General features: G+C 43.1%; 1 protein-coding gene across 1 annotated transcript in view; it reads right to left on the reverse strand.

The window, feature by feature from the left end:
• Positions 1 to 2,812: 2,812 nt before the first annotated feature.
• The window catches only part of RPUSD4 (RNA pseudouridine synthase D4), a 49,721-nt gene continuing 35,427 nt past the window's right edge, over positions 2,813 to 17,106 (reverse strand). The window contains exons 4-7 of the mRNA XM_086931857.1: positions 12,522 to 12,615; positions 12,213 to 12,363; positions 4,744 to 4,841; positions 2,813 to 4,580 (exon numbers count right to left, since the gene is read on the reverse strand). Coding sequence (XP_086787983.1) covers positions 4,362 to 4,580; positions 4,744 to 4,841; positions 12,213 to 12,363; positions 12,522 to 12,615 — 562 coding nt within the window. The 3' untranslated portion in view covers positions 2,813 to 4,361. The remainder of the gene's footprint in view (positions 4,581 to 4,743; positions 4,842 to 12,212; positions 12,364 to 12,521; positions 12,616 to 17,106) is intronic.

The raw sequence follows: 17,106 nt of genomic DNA on the forward strand, positions 1-17,106 counted from the left end.
TCGGTGATGACACGCTACTGGACCATGCCTCCTTTGCACAGGCAACGGGAGCCCCAATGAGACTATACCTCCTGCATGCCACAGTGACACATTATGTGCGTCATACATGGGCCCCACAGAGGAATAAGCCAGCACAACACGAACTTGTGCATCTTCTCCACTACATGGGGACAGGGGGACACTTAATTAAGTGGCTCTATGTCGGTATTAGGGAACACGCTGCTCTGTCCCTTCACACGCTCAGGGACGCCTGGGCACTGGACACGGGTGAGGCTATAACGGACGGAGCCTGGAAGATTATCCTGGAGCATCATAGAAGGGTGTCCAGAAACGTCAAATTCAAATTCATTCAGGCTATGATACTACATAGAGCGTATCTCACCCCACAGAGACTCCATAGAATGTTCCCTGCCTCCGCCCATAACTGCCCCCGATGCCAAGGGGATGCGGCCGATCTTCTGCATATGATGTGGGCATGCCCGAGAATACGAAGATATTGGGGGACAGTCCGGCATTCACTGCACACTATCACAACTCTGCAGATCCTGGAGGGAGCACTGCCTTGCCTACTAGGGCACAGGAAAAGTACCAAGACCCACAAAGTGCAGCTTAAACTCTTAGACTTAGCACTCTTACTAGCAACCAGAGTCATAACCATGAGGTGAAAATCAGCCAGACCCAGAGTGTAGAGGTATGGCGGTCTGATCTACTTAAGTGGGGCAGGGCAGAAGGTATGGTCCTACGTAGAGAGGAGGAGAGAGGACTCCGGAAGCACCCGATAGCATAGGAATGGGAGCGAATGCTGATAGAGATAGAGGAAGAAGACCTAGAGGCCTCACAAGAGATTGTCCCAGGACCAGTAATATAAGATAAGTCGTGTATGGAACACAGAGTGGGGGTATAACCACCGGAAGTACAGGTCAGGCAGCCGCCTAAAACTGCAATAACGGACAATATACGGATGTCAAGCCAAGGTTTACAGTGCTTCACTGATGGAAGCTAGGAGACGCGGAGAGTGAGAAAGGGTGGGGGGGGGGTTGCGGTTTGTTAAGAGGCGATACTATCATAAAACGCAATGTAATTCTGGTTGTAATAACTCTGAGATGAACTAAATTACTATACTGGAGGGAAAGCTACATGTACATTAGCCCGATGTTAAAGGGAGAAAAAGTGAAAAGACTGCTGGGAACTGATATGCATACATGTAAAATGTAATAACTGATACAGTCACGAATAAAGAGTTTAAAAAAAAAAAAGAAGAGAACTGAACTTTCTAGGTAATAAAACACCTCTTCAGACCTTCTCCGCAACCATCAAAACTTCAAAATAAATAGAGATGGAAGAGCTTGATCCATTGAGAGCAGTGTGTTGTGGCAGGTAGGTACAGCTTCCGCCAGGCAGAACGCCAGCATCTCCAGTGTACTCAGCAGCTAGTACCATGTTTACAGGTGCCCTTAGGGCATCTTCAGCATGTCACAGAGTAGATGCTATCTGTGTTCGGAGCAAAGAGTGCAAAACAAGCTCAAGGATCGGAGTCCTTCATAAGAAATAGGTCCTCAATTGTCTTATTAATGGGAACCAAGCACCCCATTGTAGCACTTGCCTCTCTCAGGGTAGCAAAACAGAGCAGTCCACGGCCTACTCATGGGAGGTGGTGTGGACGAGTAATTCCATTTAGCTAGCACACAACCATAAACAGAAAACCTACTGCCCAGTCGGTGACTTTTCTTTTAAAAAGGAAAAGTACTCATTACAAACACATACAATACTAACCATTATGCACTCCTAAACAAATAAATACATAAAGTCGATGAAAATATCTTTGGTGACATCCTCCTATGACATTACACCCAAGTGGGTCCTGAAAACCATTCTCACAATACTCCCCCCACCTATACTAGAAGCAACATAATAATATAAGGGGCCATCAATAGACATAAGGCAGTCCTACGGGTTTTGTTGAGGGGTCACCACATTAAAATATATAATGCAGCCCTACTAGCTATGTTAGGGTGTTACCAACCCTAATAAGAACAACATGTTATAATTTACCCGTGTGTCATCATTAAAACCAATGAAATCATATTCAAACGCAATCATTAAAAACATAAGCATAACACTGCAAATAAAGCATTTTCATCCAAAACCGCATTTGAGTCTTTTTTCACTTTCTACAGGCCACATAATGCAGCCATATGCCCAACCACAATTGGTTTCACACTGCAGATGGCGAAAGCAAAAGCTCTAGCGAGGGCCTGTATACATGCTTAGCCTCTCCTGGAGTCATGCTCATAAGGCCCCAGAAGAGTTTGAGTGGTACTGAGAAAAGGGGGTCTGCTGCAAATCCTGCAACCTCCCACAACACCATTTCTCTTGTGTGGAGCCATAGTGCCACCAGAGGCACCTACGTATAGCTGGAGTCATTAGGGGGAGCCCCAAATCCTTGCTGACTCCCTGGTACAGTACGGGCACCAGTAATAGTCCTCTGGGCTCCAGCCAGGCAGGAGCAACCTTAGCTCCTGCCTGCGGGCAGTGCAGATTCTTCCCAATCCAATTACCATGAATTTACTGTGATTGAAACCTAAATAGTGAGACTCACAGTAAATGTCCCAAAAAATGGGTAGTTAAAAGTGGAAAATGCTAGTGGACCAAATGAGCGGAACCCCTTTCCTACAACTATGCATCAAAGTGTTTACAAATCACACATTTCCGTACCTAGTGGAGGGACATACACCTAAGAACCAATGAGGCAACGTTTTTCACAGATTCGCAAGAAGCACTGATGAAAAGCCACGCTAGAATACTCACAGAATAGAGCGGTGACCACACTGAGCATTTTATTTCACAATTTTCTGAAAAGTTGCTGAATGTTTTTCTTAAAAAATGCATACAATTTAGAATCAAATTTGATTTTATGTCTATTTGCTTTGACAATATATATATCAGAGGGACCGTTATCTCAAGATAAAGACACAGTTCTCATAATAATGTAGATTTTGAAACCATGATCACAGGATCTCGCCAACACATTAACACATCAGGCGCTCTTGCACAATACTATTGAGTTTCTAATTAGTTGCAACCTCTACAGGGGTTGGCACTTCATTATCTTCCAATATGACATACCTTTGTTTTTAAATGGGCAGTGCTAGGACATGACCAGTTTCCAATGAGGAACTAGCGCTTTAGTTAATAAATAAAAAGGCACTACAAAATCATAGCTAATGGGGGAAATCAACTTGCTACGAAGCACTCCAGCGGGAACACTTCTGTGCAGTGGCAGAAAGGGTGTGAACACCTGGCCACGGAAGGTTTTCCCTGAGCACTGGTCTTACACCTCTACCAACCGAGGTCTGCTTGGCCTTCTGAATTCACACTTTCCATGAGATTCACGTGTAAAACAATTTGACAGCTCTAAACATACAAAACTGTGGAACAAAAAAATATTCTGTAGCAATAACAAGATTTCATTAACATCAGCTAGGAGCAGCCACTAAATAAGTAAATAGGGCCTGGAAACACAGGATTTTTAAACAGGTTTCAGTGCATCCCATATTCAAAAACCATTCTTTTTGGGTGACAAATGAAGAGAACGGAGTATGAAAGGAAGACAAGGACGAACAGGGATGAAAAACCTGGCATTCATTTGCGAAACCTCTCTTGGTGGTAATGGTGATTTAATAAATACATGTACATCATGTAATAATCTAAATATAAGAAGTCCATTAACAGATTTTAAGAAAATACTTTCCTGAAAGGAAGTAGAACAAAGACATGGAAACCTTTCCTTAAAAGTGTTTGCGGGACAAATGGAGGAGGTTGGGGGGAGCATAAGCAGGTTCTAACAGACAGTGAAAACACAGTGGATAAACAAAAGTAAAAAGCACATAACCTTGAAGTGTACCATTAGGGACACCACAGACTGGCTCTTGAAAAAGATCCTTCACTGTGGCTTTGATGGCACTGAGCTGTCACACAGAAGTTGTGTTAGATCACACTTCACAAAACAGAGCTCTCCAAAAGATGAATCAAGAACCCACAATACCTTTAAGAGTCTGACAGTACGGCTATGAGGCCGAACTCCTAAACCTAGTAACACCCCCTTCCCTCAAAGTTTATTATAACCAATTACATCTATCGCATCCCAAATGCACACTGGATCTATCAGAACAGAAAACGATGTCGCATCACGAGCAGCAACTCCATGTGAGGCGAGCTTTAGATATAATGTTCACTCTCAGAGTGAGGGCTTATCACCTATACAAATACTGAGAGTAGAAAGATCCGCTTTCCCTTCTCTTTGTAAGGCAGCTTTGGAATCCAAGCAGAGCCTCCATTTCAGACAGTGCATGGCTTAGACATCACTTCTCTGAATCAAACACACTGGTTCCTTGTGGGGCAGTCAGTTTGAGTCTCTGCAAAGATCTCAGGAAGAATCGGGGAGGTTTGCACACTAGGGTTATATCCTTGCTTCCTTGCAGTCTTGGCAAACAGAGCTGTCGGGCGTGGAGATGAAGCGGGAGATAGCGAACCTTTGCTTGCTCCAATCCTAGCTTCTTTAGAGTACCTTCTGAAAGCTTCTGCAGACACAGAAAAAAGCGGAGTAAGAGCCAGCATTTGCACACGCTCAGAGGAACATGTCCGCTATCCCACTGCTAGTCTCACCTCCCAGTCTGAGTGGACCTTCCCACCACCAAGTTCTTAAAATTCCAAAACAAGGGAGCATCATCCTAGCAACCTTACCTGAGGCGCCAGCTTGTCCCAGTGAGAGTATTTGTGATCCCCCAGAATCGGACATTCCAATCCATAGGCCATGTGAACACGGATCTGGTGCTTGATGCCTGAATAAATCGAAAGAACGCAGGTGAAGCTAAACATAACCTCCATTAAGGAGTGAAGTAGAATATTTACAGAAGTGAGCATGTGTATACACAGTACTACGCAGACATTAACCCCTTTGTTGTGGGGGTAATTCCCCCACGGTGTTGCAGGGGGTCCACGACACCGCTCTGCTCGTGACGAGCCCAGCTCGTCATGAGTCATAGTGGAGCTGTGCTCATGACGAGCTGGGCTCGTCAGGGCCACGCCCACCAATTAATTCGCCCGCACAGGCGGGGAATCAATCGCGTGTGGGCGGCGCGCAGCCGTTATGACGAGCCCAGCTCGTCATGAGCACAGCTCCACTGTGACTCATGAGGAGCTTGGCTCATCATGAGCACCGAAGGAGTTAAGGCACTAGGGCTGCAGAACTGAACAGAATCAATATTAGCACTGCACGCTCTGCACAGAAATAATGACCCGGGAAGAGAAACAAGCATTGGCATAGCCAATAGGTCTCGCCTTTGGGACCTTAAGTGTTTAGCCATGCAGCACAATATCAGGGGTGCTGCACCGCCTGGGATTGAATAGCTATACAATTACCACACACTGGGTCATGCAATGTGATTGGGCAATACATGCTTGCATCTGCTGCATGCTTCTTCCTGGATTACATAGCTTTCTTATAGGATAATAATGCAGTACAGAGATCATGGACAGGGGCATGTATTCAGAAAGCATTAGAATGGAATAAAATTGGCATCATCAATAGATCCGGTACTGTCTGCGTGCCTTTTAACTTTGTCAATGCTTCTTTTGTTTTCTGCAAAGCTTTGTTAGGGAGCTACCAGGCACATGTCAATATAAAACAAATCATTGGTTTGGAAGCTTTAGTTTCCAGAAGTGCACACTGCCTTTACAGTCCCTGGAAGCAAGTAGTATTATGTGCAGAATACAGACAGTGAAGTTAGCCGAAGGCTAAAGTGGGCTGACGCACTGCCATACGCTGAAGGGGAGGAAGAAAATGTGAATAATGCAATTGTTCAACAAAGGATTACTAAAAACCAAAATATATTTGGTAACGCAGTGGAAGGCGATTTGCAAAGGTGGATTGGTCCCCTTCCTGTTGCTTATTGCTGCTATATCTGTATATTAATGAGGTGCAACCAATGCCTAGCCCCTGTTACCAAGTGTAAAAAATGACGAAATAATGAACTAATACGTTTACAAATTGTGGCACATTAAGCTGCATAATTTGCCTTTTCTTGTTGCATAATTTACTGAAGTCTGATGCATAATTAGGCCCTCTCCTGCCATGTAATTCCAGTGGCCCTGCCTATAGAAGACAATAGAAGGGGAGGCAGATCCAAATTACATTCTAAGTCCATCATAGTATGGTTACTTTCACACTCTTTGGGAGACCAGTTTGCTAATAGCATATTGGCAATCATGTTTTTGACTGCATTTGTAAACAGAAGTAAACAGAACTGCTATGCCTGACTTGTTAAATAGGTTAAGAGCAGCCGATGTTACTGTGAAAAAATGTTTGTTATTCTGGAGGTCCCTATGAATACCTTTTTAGAAGTGTGGGTGTGTGGCATTAAAAGGTTTGAAGACCACTGCTTTAGAGAATGAAATAAAGATAGCAGAAGGTTAAAGCAATCTGGTGGTGGTATTTGCCAGATCAAGATTCTTTTGGGGCACAAGTTAAAGGATTGGTATTATCTTACAATAAGAAATGTAATTCATATAGTAAGGAATTATCATAATAACAATGTTATGCAGGGCTTTAAGTGGGATAAAATACGTGTGGGGGTTTCTAAAAGGGGCGTGGACTTGTAATTAAGTTCGTAACTACATTTTTGTGATTCCTTTAGCAAGGGTGGCCTTAGGCATGTGCAAGCTGTGCACCTGCACAGGGCCACCAAACCCCAGGGGCCACCACGCCAATATATATCTTTAATATAATAATCCTCTGAGTATGGATAGATATTTTCGTGGCGGCCCCTGGCAGGGATTTGGCGGCCTCCGGCTCTGTTCCGCTTCCAAACACCCTGACCCCCCCCCCCCCTTCACTGGCCTGCACACTCCACCCCGCCCTGACCCGCTCTTCCGGGGCCCCCTACCTACGCTCCCTGCCCAGGGCCGCCATGAGACTAGAGCCACCCCTGCCTTTAGTGTGCCCACTGACTGATTGTTTAGTGCCTCTCAGAGCTTTCCATTAATTCTTCCTGATATATAACAGAACAACTGAAATACATCTAGAACCAGTCACGGCTATTGGCTTTAACATCTTAAGATAAATTAGTAACAACAATGGTTTTGTTGTAAATAATTAATATTGAAAGGTTTCAATTCTGAAATTGTGAGACTAAGCTTAACCATAATGCTTAAGTTCTGCCAGTGAGAAACAAACCTCTAGGCTCATGCTCACTCCTAGGCCTGCACACAGCAGCTGTACGCTCTCAGACATACAAGCTTTGGCCCCACTTGGTTATTTTTAACGATCAGGTTCAGATGCTGTGTGCTAACGTTGGAGAAAAAAAGTGGAACAAATGGACTGGAAGAGGGACAACTGAAGACGGACTAGCGCGTTGAAAATGAAACCATACATTGTGGGTTATGCCTATAGTTCCACGCTGTATAACTAACATGCACTCGACACCTTCTCCAGACATCTATGTTTTAAACATTACTGAGGCCCATTAGAAGCATCTGGAGGCAACTCCGTTCATAGTATGCACTAAACATAAGAAATATGCTACACACAAAAAATACAAAAATGCAACCTCCTGGAAACAGCTAACACTCTTAGGGAATGCAAGATTAAATAAAACGTGAAGTATAAACTGGAGCTAAACCGCTGACAGATTCCCTTTTAGTTTTTTGCATTCATTTTTCAGAAATCAATATTATTTTTAGCAGTAAAGTTAAAGACATCAATATAGGGACCTACGGACCGGTTTAATGTCTGTTCTTAGGCGCTACCATGTCTGAGACCTGGAGGAACAGGCCCTCATAAAAAAGCCCTGATGTTATGTTATAGACACTTGCATAGCAGTATTTTGAGATTAGTGTGGCCTTGCAGCACTGTCAGATTTTGGGTACTGAGGATTTAATCACAAACTGGCATCTGCCGTCTGAACGAGTGATGCGAGTGTCGTTAAAATACTGCTTTTGTGCATGTGTTTGGTTGTATGGGTGCTTCAATGATTAGTGTGTGTAACCTGAGGTTTTTTCCGGGAACAGAACATGGCAGGCTACTATTGGTGGAGGGGCACGGACCTTTTTTTTATTATCTTTAACCCCGGTAAATTCTGTTCAGTCACCCATAACCCTGGTCCCATCTCCACTTTACAGTATGTATACTAGGCATGGTATGTGGCCGAGACCACATTGCATAAAATAATTGTTATCCGTCTGTCAGGTTGTGCTGGTCCGGGTGGAGGTGCAGTTTACAAATCTGATTTTTTTTGCAAGATTATATTTAATACGCTCCTGTAGGTAAGGGTCTTTTCTTCGAGTCTTCTCACATTCAGTGAGTGCTGAAGCAATACAAGCCTTTTTTAAAGATTCCCATTTTCGAGAACTCTCAAAAAACCACGAGTACTCATTACTGAAATGAAAAGAGTTCTACGATATTTATTAGTGTGTATTTACACCCGAAAAGGAAATATTGATACAAATGCATCATGAAAGGATCCAGGTAACAGCAATTATGCAAGGTGATTCATTCAGAAGATACGTTTATATCACGAGGAATATCCTTTTATATCTTCTCAAAACTAGGCAACTCCAGGGTTTTAGTAATAAACTCTGGCAATGTATTCAAATGGTGGAAGTAGTGGAGAAGATCAGCGAAAGCAGGAAGTTGTGCAAGGTGAAAGGGTAGAAGACATAGCAGCAGACTGGGGAGACGGGATGAGAGAAACCCCATATCTGGTGCGAACAAAAGAGGGGACTAAAACGTGGATACATACACACAAAAAGTGGAAATTAAAACAAAGAAGATCAGCTCGCTAACAAAGCAGAAATAGATGCAGACATAGCAAAGGAATATGGGCGAGAAAGTAACACCCAAACAAATTCTAAATGGCCTGAAAGAGGGCAGACAGTAATATGCTTGATAGTAAACACAATCTCCGAATACTGTAAAGATGAAGACTCAGATTTATTGAGAGAGTTTAAAAGAATGGTTGATTAAAATCCAAGACTACTAGCTGAAGCAGAACGTGATAATTAAGATGGATGAAATAAAATGGTCTGAGGCAAAACTTGTCCTTTAATAGCCAATAAAGTGCGGTGGGCTATAAGACTATGTCACCAATTTAGTAAGCCCATGTCGTGCTCTTTACAGCAATGCGTTTCACTCGTGTGAAGAGAGAACATGGCCTTGGCACAGTTAAGCAAGACTGTCTCCGACAGCAGCTTCAGTCAGGTAGGACCCCGTTATTTCCGTGTTTTTTTTGCAAGGCTCACCGGAACAGACAGGCAGCGAAGATGCAAACAGAAAATTGTAGGAAATTTAACCAGTGGGAGACGATGTCTGGCAGGTGCGCTCACACGCAGCCGCCAGGACTGATGCCAGGCCAATCACTCCTGCGGCCAGGCCGGCCACGTTTTGCCAAGTTTTCCATGATGCTCCATTTCCTTGCAAAACATTCACATCTTCCATAGCGTTTATACAAATAATAGGGGCGGTGGAAGCACAGAATGGAGAGGGTAGGCAGACGAAACCAATGAAATGTGCTTGCTTTAATGAGAACAGTGGATTGCTATCAGATCACTATTAAGGTCACAAATAAACCGACTGGGAGCGCTTCTGTGGTGTAACTCTTACAGTGAACAGTAAGACAGAATGCAGTGTTTCCAAGCTTGGCTCTCCAAACAGCCAAACGCTGCGTGATTGACTTTTAGATCTGGCTCACGTTACACGTTAAAACTGAAGCTGGGTGAACTGTGTGTAAAATGTTAGTGATACGATTTCAGAAACGATCAGAAGTGTCCGAATCTGTTTGTAAAACTGTCTGTAACCGCTGAAGCAACATCAAAAGGAATTAAATGAATGCAGGTTTTATTTTTCAATATATGCTTTTAGCCACAAGATGGCTCTCCCATAAAAGACAAGGCATGGTTTGTAGGGACCCAGTTGTCTTCCTGAATGAAAACAAGGGCAGGCCGCCAGTCTGGGAAGATTCACTGAAACCAGACGTGCTCAGGTCAGCGCCGTCTCAAGGTCAGGACAAATGATGTGTGAAAACAAGCGCACCAACGCTGATGAAAAACATGGCCCCAGCGCACCGCTGCTGCCTCCGAGAGCAAAACGCTCTGGGAGTAAACCTTTTAAAAGAAGCTGCGACATCCACATGCCTTTGGCCAATTGCGTGTTGAAGCCAGACGCAAAGGCCAATCGCATGTGAGCACCACACACACAAGCTTCTTCTAAACCTGAAGAAAGCTGAAGTGATTCCAAGAGGTCGATTTCCTAGTGCAGTGCAGGTGCTGCTCTAGGCTCGACCTAAAAACGAAGGCAGGTAAACCTCAGAGTGTAACCAAAAAGAAAACAAGTAAATCGATGATTCTTGAGTTCCATTTCTTTCACAGGCCTGGAGAGTCGACTACAGACGATGATTCCATGAGCATGTGCTTTTGCGGCATCGCCTGTGTGCATATGCTCAGCCTACCCTTTCCAGTCTTCGCGTCTTTTTTCTTTATCATGATGTTATTATCAAGCAGACATCAGCAGAGGTGACAGCGGGCAGGCGGGGGCGGACTAGATTTACTACAATTTCTATCTTATTCTTGTGTTGTCAGTCCTCTTCTCATATACTCTGTGTGCAGCTTTCCAAATATCACTTTCTCGCTTACTATGCTGTGGTCAATGCCCTTCTTTCATGCGGCAGAGGCATTTTGTACACATCCAGCATTTCTGGGGGAGCAGCGAAGATGAATGGTTAAGATAGTATTTAGCTCTGCAGGATTCTTCAGGAAAGTATGACCAGAGTGTATGCAGTGTCCCCAGTGTATGTCCAAGGCATAAAGCCCAGGGGCTTCTTTGTAGAGCACCTCAAGGGTAATGCATCCTTGCAAGGCAGTCTATCATGCCATGGACCCTTACTATACAAGCGTGAACAACAGCAGGAAGAGGAAGCCACCAGACGGGGCACCAATAAATATGACAACATTCTATCCAATAGTAAATATGTCCTTTACACGAAAACTTGAGCGCAAGAGGGCTATTGACACACTAACTTCTCACCAGAAAAGCAAAATGGCTGAATATTCCACATATACTCTCAAATAAATACATTTTTCCTAAGTATAAATTAGTGCTTCCAAAGAAGAGCAAGAGAAGCCAAAGTTAGAATAAATGTCCCGATTTATAAAAAAAATCAGAACTAGCTGTCAAATGAATAGCCTGCTCTAAGAACTGCCAAAACTTTGGACAATAGAGTACGGTTATTGCACAGAAAGTTGTTGTAACTTGCCAACATGCGATGTCTCAGAGATAGGAAAAAAACAGTCTTTTGCGCCGCAAGTCTGATTTCATTTGAAGCCATGGGCTCAAAACACTTCAATGATCACAGCAGACAGAAAAACAGTCAGCTGTGAGACTGGATGCTTCTTCTGGGCAGGGAGATGCAAGTGGAGGAGTCCATCATCATCTATTTTCATGACCTGACTGTGCATGGAGTACACCTCTAATAGATGCCTGACAATGCGGATCACTTTGTGAGAAAGCCAGCAAGACCCTACTATTTCATTTACTACGCTACTCTAGAACGTGTTCCGTTCTTACGATTACCTTCTAGATAGCCATTTGGTACCAGTCTGAAAATTGCAGTTAGCAGCATTTATTGGTCTGTTTCTTAGTCTGCATGCACCCAGTGAGAGCACTGTGAATCCCTAAAATATAATAATTTAAAAACTTTCTCTTTTATAGAACATAATTTGCTGATAAACAGGATCAGCGCAATTCAAACTAAGGGCCTCAACAATTATGCATTATTTAAAGAACATTCTTCATGTAGAAGGAAACCAGATTAATAATAGTCCCTAGCAGCCTACATCAGACTCCCAACACTTGCTGCAATGCTGACTTAGTGTATCAAAGTACTTCTGGCTGCTTCTATAACTTCTAGATTTTTTTATTCAGTAGACCTAAGGTGTCAAATAGCCATGAGTAAAAAAAATAAAAAAATTTAAAAAAACACAACCTCCCCAGCAGGTAATGAAGACAGACTTCGGAGGCTTTAGTTTGGTGTGTGAGCAGTCAGTGGTAATTATTATAATTTTGAGGAAATGGCTGGGGGCATAAAACATCACAATTCTACCACAGAGACAGATGCATTCAATGGTAGGTGCACCCAATTTCAGTTTTTCTATGCGCTCACCTGTGATTGGCTGCAGCTCCACAAGGGCACTAGACCCCAGGCTGTCCAACACCCGGTAATGGGTGACCGCCTCCTGCGCACCAGGCTTCAGCCGGGTCTTCACCGTTTTACCATCACTGCCGGAAACTCTGTAGTTTGGTGCCAGTGTCATCTAGATCAAGAAGCAAGACAAGACAGGTCAACAACAGAATTACTAACAGCAAGAGAAATGGAAATAAATGTACGCATGCCAGTCAGTGTGCACTACAAAATGAGTGAGTAAAAAAAACTGATATCACTGGACAGTGTGGAAAAAGGTAGAAAGCTCACCTTGTAGTGTGGCTGCTGACCCTTTATCTCCTGCTCCAGGATTGGGATCTCAAGGATGCCCTCAGAGGGTACAGGGACTCCAACGCTCAATGTCCTATGCAGAAAACAAAGGTAACCTGGCATTACAACACATCCTGATATGGCATCCTGAACTCAGTCCATCCAGACCGTTTTGCTGTATATTGTTATAATTAATTCCCCACTGCACAACAAAACTTAGTCTCTGTCTGAAGCCGATCTTTCAAACAGAGTAATTTTTTTAAATATCAAACTACTTATGGGTTGAACATTGCGGTTAATGTGTTAGAAATCAACCCATGTAGATATCGAATCTTGATGAAACTGCAATGGAACAAACACAGGCACTAAAATGTAATCCGGATCACTATGGGTGGCAGCAACTGAAATCACCGCAGAGCTAGAACCCCTTCGGATAGGGTATTAATGCCTTGTTTAGATATGAAAAACTCGAGACTTAAGGAGCACACGGTTAAAATGTAAAGTAGGTCAAACCTATCTACAAGGATCATGCTACCTGGAATATAAGAAGTGGAGAGTCCATGTACAATAGTGGACAAGCAGGAATTGGACTTCTCTTGCTGACTTCATCCTTATGTCCCATTTATTCCACAATGAGTTTTTGCCAGCTTGCGGCAGCTGAGATCTCGGAGTGATATACCAATCGCCAGCTTTGTTTGTGCTGAATTTAGAATTCTAATTGGCTCAGTAACTATAGTTACTGAGCCCCTCTTTTGCATGGCCATTTTGCTATTTAATTTATTTCTGTAGTAGTGATGTATATGTGATAACATCTGACCAAGAAACACAGCAAAGGGGAGAGTGTAGTGACGAAGAAGGGCTGTTAATAGCAAGTCCCACCTAGTTTACATAGCACCCTAGCAAGCGGGCTAGTGCATCACGTCTGTTAAGAGTATAAAAAGGAGGAGAGTGGGTGGCTGGTTGTTGGTACTAACACACTAGAAATGCAATCAAGCAGCCTCTAGGTTGAGCAAGAATATATACGGTCAGATCCTGTGGTTATGGTGTAAAGTAAAAAGGAGTGCAGCTGACCATTTCAGAGTGGACTCAGAACAAAGGCATCTTTAGGGCGGCTGGAATGGGTACTGCAGAAACCAGTGGTTACCAACCTTAAGTAACAAGGAACCTGGTGACCATACACGTTCACCACGGATATTGACCTGGAAAGAGCCATAGAAGCTCATTGAACTTTGGTGATGTTTGGGCAATTCCTTGCTTTTCTGGGTAATTCTAGCTGGGTTGCACAAGGACCTTGTGGACCAAGGGTACCAAATCCTAGTAGGAATGTCAAAGTAGAGTTTTAGTCCCTTGGACTTAGGGCTGGTCTTCCTCTGGATCGCAATTCTGTTTCTCACCTCTATGGACAGTGCAGCGTAGGCTTTAGCAAGAGTGTCTCGAAAGTCTACTGGTCACCAACCTTTTAAAAGTAAGCAACCGAGCCCTGCCTCTGGCAAAGTGTCTCTCTGTGTTGCTGAAACCGATACTCTACCTGAAATCCAAACAAACACAAAGTCATTGGCCCAGACAGTCAATATTCATACACTTTAGAGGCACTGGTCGGAAGTCTGACCAAACCAAAAAATACAAGCATTCTTCAGAATTCAAGCTCTTACTCTAATCCAGATTGAGCGAATTTTTCTACTTTGGCAACTGCTTTTGGTGGTTTGCTCAGAGGTTTACAGCCAGACTGCTCAAATCACAGTGACCTTCACTGAGAAGTGAGAGGGGAGCTTCAGTGGAGCAGAAGAGAAACTGGGTTTCAGAGAAAGAATGAAGATTATTCCTTGTCCACCAGACAACCACAGTATTGGGGAGACAGCCATACGCAGGGAGAGTCTTCAAGAGAAGAAGAAAGCTTAAAGGTTGGGTAGAGATAGTTGCATAAGGGTCGAAGCACTGATAAAAAACAGAAGCCTATTTATTTCCCTGTTAGCATCCCGGATCTGCAGTCTCACAAGGGTGTGGCTAACAGTGTTGCAGAGGCAGCAGGAGACGGGCAGTTTGTCAGAAAGGCATTTTGGTTTTTTGGTGTAATTGGATTTGTGTTTAATGCTGAGCAATACAGGTGATTTAGAGCTAGAGCAGGAAGAATCCCTTTAGGGGTAAAATACCTACACATTTGATGGTGGCTAGGCCCTCATCAAAAAGGGCAGTTCCGGTTTTATTACTCCCCTTAAGAACAAATTAATATGACCGGTCAGATAACTAGTTTCTCCAATAGATTGTTTTATTTTACAGGCATGCTTCAATGTTTAACCTCCGCTCAGTTTTTATGAGGAGTGTCTTTGCTCCTCTAGTGGCTGTGCAAACGCACATCTGGTTTTACATAAGATTAAGCCTCAAAATAAAGGAGTAAACCTGGCATCTTTTCTGACGTAAAAACTACCAAATACCAAAAGCTTCTACTTCAGACCCCTCACCTTGAAGGGTACCATAAACCAAGAAACATTTCAGATGTCTCACGGTTTCACAACTTCATCAATCACCAACACAGATCCACTAGTGGTCAGAGGTGGACATATCAAAATGTCTTCAAGAGTTTTTAGCATCCCCTGTCCTTGTTTCAGAGTTACTGGAATGGCACCATTCAGGACCCCTGGAATCTGTTGGTGTTCGGATTCCCTCTACCACTGTATCGGCATCCTCTTTTCAGTGTGCTCATCCAGAACCTCAAAAGAGTTGATACAACCTCAGAAAAAGTTATATCTTTGTATCAGAGTGCTATTAACAGAAATCAGACAACATTTATATTCAGGTTACTTTGTGATAAGATAAACCTGCTGAACATCAGCACAACCCTAGTCTCCGAGTTACTATTGGAGTGCTGAAAAGAACTGTAAATAAACTCATGCGCAAAAATCTTACTCAGGTCAGTCTACTCGACCACGTTCAATCAGACTTGAGGAAAAGTCATAGAATATAGACAATGGAGGTTGCTAACATCTAAAGCATTAATCAACAAGGGTGACCCAATCAGGCCGGTTCTTTCTGATCAATACTGTGAATTATCCCTTGTTGTTGGGACCCACAGATAACCACCCGCCAGACCATGAGAAAACTTGTAATCTGGTAGGCGGGCGGCATTGGCAGTGTAGGAACAGGCAGTGGCAGCCCGCTCCCACTCCGCCAATGTTGTAGTCAGGCCCCAAGTCAGAAGGTAAAATCTTTGAACAGAATGACATGGTTGGTGTATCCGACCTGTGCTCTATCATGGCTAGCCACAATTTGCGACTATTCCCTGGTCTACCACGATCAAGGACTATCATTGGAACTTTGTGCTTCTTAGAGCTATTTCTACTTAAAAATTCATATCTCTGGTTACCCTCATTGGAGTTTGTCATTTTAGTGTCCTTTTATTTGTTACATTTTACTCTATTTTTCTAATTCAGTTTGGGATTTTTCTTGTTTTGCATTTCGACTTTATTACTGTTTTGATACTGCAGAAACACTTCACACATTGGAATTTGCTAACTGGATAACTAGGACCTACCTGCTGCATCACAAATCCTTTGGCGTCATTTTAAAGTACTGAAGAATGGATGTGTGAAAGAGGATTGTCTACCACCAAGACAAGAGTTGCATCCCTATGTAAAAGGTGTTCATACTTGTATATATAATTCACTAATGCAAACGTATTTACAATTAGGGCAAGAGTTCTAAAGACAAGAGTGCGCTCCAAGCTCAAGTTGCATTATTCAGTTATTGCAGTATAGAAATGTGTTAACGTTTGCAAAAGGTAACACTCTGAGGCAGCTAGTAATGTTCCCAGTATGCTGTGTGATTATATGAAAAGACGAAACTTGAAAGCAAGATTGGCATTTGTCTGTTTGCAAAATAAAATGTGCAAAAACAAAGTTGGGCCCTGAAAAAAAGAAAAAAAGCGTTTTGCTAAGCAACTGTGCAGTTTTGAATATGCTTTTTCTGAGTCAACTGGGCATGCTGATACTTATAACAAAAATAATAAAGAGAATGCGCGTAAAACCATAGTTGGCACCGTGAAAATATAATAGGGGCTCCATTCTTGAAGAATGTCACAAAAGTGTTCCTGCACTGGGGACGATTACCGACTTTCAGGAATTCGTATGAGTTTACAGACACAGGCCTGAAGACTGTACTCCTCGCACATACTTGGGAATTATGTTTTCACATGAGCAAATATACATGTCTATTTGCTCATGCAAAAATCTACTGAGCAAGTGCCAAAAAAAGTCTTTCCTACACCCCCTTTTTTCTGATGAATACTCTTAAACCTATAAGTCTGTGACTGTGCAAAGATTTGCAATACATTCCAACCCCAGGAATACTTACTCCCTAATTCCAACCACCGTATCTAAATTTCCAGAAAGATGGCATAATCAGACCCTTACTGGACTGTAAAACCTAATGTAATAAGAGCCCTAGAGTAAATGGGGAGGCCATATTCAGAGATTTGATATAATAAGGAAGCTCCAACAATGTGTCACCTCCTGCATGGCACCAAAAGGGCCAAGTGTATTTTTTTAATAGTACAGACAGATTTCAGAACCATCCAGTCGCCTCGACAAGT

This window comes from Lissotriton vulgaris, chromosome 7 (genome assembly GCF_964263255.1).
Source record: "Lissotriton vulgaris chromosome 7, aLisVul1.2, whole genome shotgun sequence".
NCBI lineage: Eukaryota > Metazoa > Chordata > Amphibia > Caudata > Salamandridae > Lissotriton > Lissotriton vulgaris.